The 2,237-nt window shown below is 36.2% G+C and overlaps 1 protein-coding gene across 1 annotated transcript in view; it reads left to right on the top strand.

Annotated features, from left to right (window-relative positions):
- The window catches only part of LOC105158269, a 9,837-nt gene that overhangs the window by 3,259 nt on the left and 4,341 nt on the right, over positions 1-2,237 (top strand). The window contains exons 5-7 of the mRNA XM_011074959.2: positions 68-329; positions 1,817-1,983; positions 2,123-2,233. Of these exons, the coding sequence (XP_011073261.1) occupies positions 68-329; positions 1,817-1,983; positions 2,123-2,233 (540 nt within the window). The remainder of the gene's footprint in view (positions 1-67; positions 330-1,816; positions 1,984-2,122; positions 2,234-2,237) is intronic.

Genomic DNA, 2,237 nt, shown 5'->3' with positions numbered 1-2,237 from the left:
AGTTATGCTTCAGGAAAATGAAACTGAGTCTTTGAATCTTGCAAATTTGATTCCTTTGTTATCTCAGGGAAGAAGACACAAGCTAGGGTCTTGTGGTCTGAAATTCCTTTCTTCTGTTGAAGCATCTGTAGTTGGTTTAAGCCATATTTATCGTGCACGGGCCGACTCTAATGGAGAGCAGTTGAAGAAACTTGCATTATTTCTTGGAAAACGCCATGAGAACATGGACGGAATGTCAGAGATTATTTTGAGGAGAGATGCAAATATACCAGCTGATGGGAATGCTGTGAGTGTGCTTGTTCCTAACCCAGAAGACTCTTCCATGGGAGGTAAAATGGTCATTACTTTATGCTTATGTTTCTAACTGCTAGGAATGTAGCTTTACTATCACCCACTTTAAGACCATTAATGTTGCACAACCTCTGTGGAATAGTTTTACTTGAGCTTACTGAAGATGCTGCCACTTGGTTCAATTATTTTTTCTTCCTTACCCTGTTTAAGACAGTTAATGCTACACGACCTTGGTGCAATAGCATTAATTTAAACTTACTGAAAGATATTACAAGTTTGTTCCAATTTTGCTTTCACCTTTCACCCAGTTATATGCAGATATCTTTTGTTTTTCCAGACTGATCATGTATTGATCTCCATTACTGAAGAGAAAGTCTTTATAATGTACTCAAGCCCGTAAATGCTTGGTGGTCTCGCTGTGTACATATGACTTTGGAGGTTCTAGGTTGAATAGGTCTACAGGTTATTCAGTCCTGGACCTCCTGGTTATTATTCTCTCCTATTTTGATGGGGAAGATAACATCAAAATGAATGAAATAGATTGCTTTATTATAAGTCAGATTTTACCTTCCGCTGAGCAATCCGTTAGTCAAGTAATTATGCAACGGTGAAGCATGACACTGGTAACACTTTCAGATGAGGTCATTGAAGGCCTTGATCCTGATAATGCAGCAAAGAAAGTTAGATAATTCGTGAGATGAATATTTGTTGTCTTCCCTTGCTTTATTTGATGCATATGAAATAAACACATTATATCTGTTGTTAAAAAATGATAACATTCTGTATCTTTATGCTTCAATGCAAAGATATCAAACATGGCCTGTGGTCTACCCGCTCAAGGGACTGATTGGATGAGTTGCTGGTTCATTTGCTAAGCTGATTGTTTGAACCAGTTGGCCATTAAGATTAGGTTTTTCATCCCAAAATTAAAAAGTTCATGGAATTTCAGTTAATTATGTTGCTGAAAGTGAATATGTAGAATACTTACAGAATTGCATGCATTTTTTCATAAAGTTATAGCACCAGATATTCTTGAAGAAGTAAATTGTTGTTTGAACATAAAATATTATATTTCCGCACAGAACTGTGATAGCAACTGGACTACTCTTTTCTATATGATACTTCAGACATAACAAAGAAAAAGTATAATACTTTAGACAAGTGCATGTGAAAGTTAGAGCGTTCTTGATGTTTTAGTGTATTCAGGGATATGTTTATGTGAAGCAACTTAAAATATAGTAGGTTTGGCTAATGAGGCTTTTGCCATACACAGAATTGACATAAACTTCAAATTTTTTGTAAGCAATGGTTGATTACGAAATCTTTCTAGCAATAGTTGATCTGCAAATGAAGGCATCTCTTGGCTCCCATGCTCTTTTATTTCATTTTATTCTTTCTGTGCATGTAGGAGAAAATAATTCTGGTTTTCTGGTAATCACCTGCTTTGTGATTTAAGGCAAAAGCCAGACCAGGTCTTTTTATATTATTCAAGTAACTCTCTACTTTACTTGCCTCTTGCTTCTAGATTCCGTTCAACTTGGGTTTCTACCTAGAAATGTTGCAAAATGGGTGGCTCCACTTTCAGATATTGGCCTTATTGCATTTTCGGCTTATATTCACCCTAAGGAAGTGCTTGCAGCTGCTTTAGAAGGAAGCAACAACAAAATAAAGCTGGTCCTTAATGTGTATACGGTATGGTTTAGAAATCCAAATTGCACTAACCTATTGTTATTTTCCATATTTGCCTAGGATTAATATTTGCTTTAACCTGTTACATATTGATGCTTGGTCTTTTGTTATCATTTGTCAACTTGTGATTTTTCTTTTTCAGGGACCTGCTTTTTCTACTATTTCAGAAGTTACAAAACTCGAATATGTTTCTGCAATATGCTCCCTTGTTGCATCAAGTCAGAGGTATGCTGGGCTCTGGCGCCTTAAGGAGGTAA

Source organism: Sesamum indicum, linkage group LG3 (assembly GCF_000512975.1).
Source record: "Sesamum indicum cultivar Zhongzhi No. 13 linkage group LG3, S_indicum_v1.0, whole genome shotgun sequence".
In the NCBI taxonomy this organism is placed as follows: domain Eukaryota; kingdom Viridiplantae; phylum Streptophyta; class Magnoliopsida; order Lamiales; family Pedaliaceae; genus Sesamum; species Sesamum indicum.
Note: the sequence above shows the minus strand (reverse complement) of the source record. Positions and strands in the feature narration are given on the sequence as shown.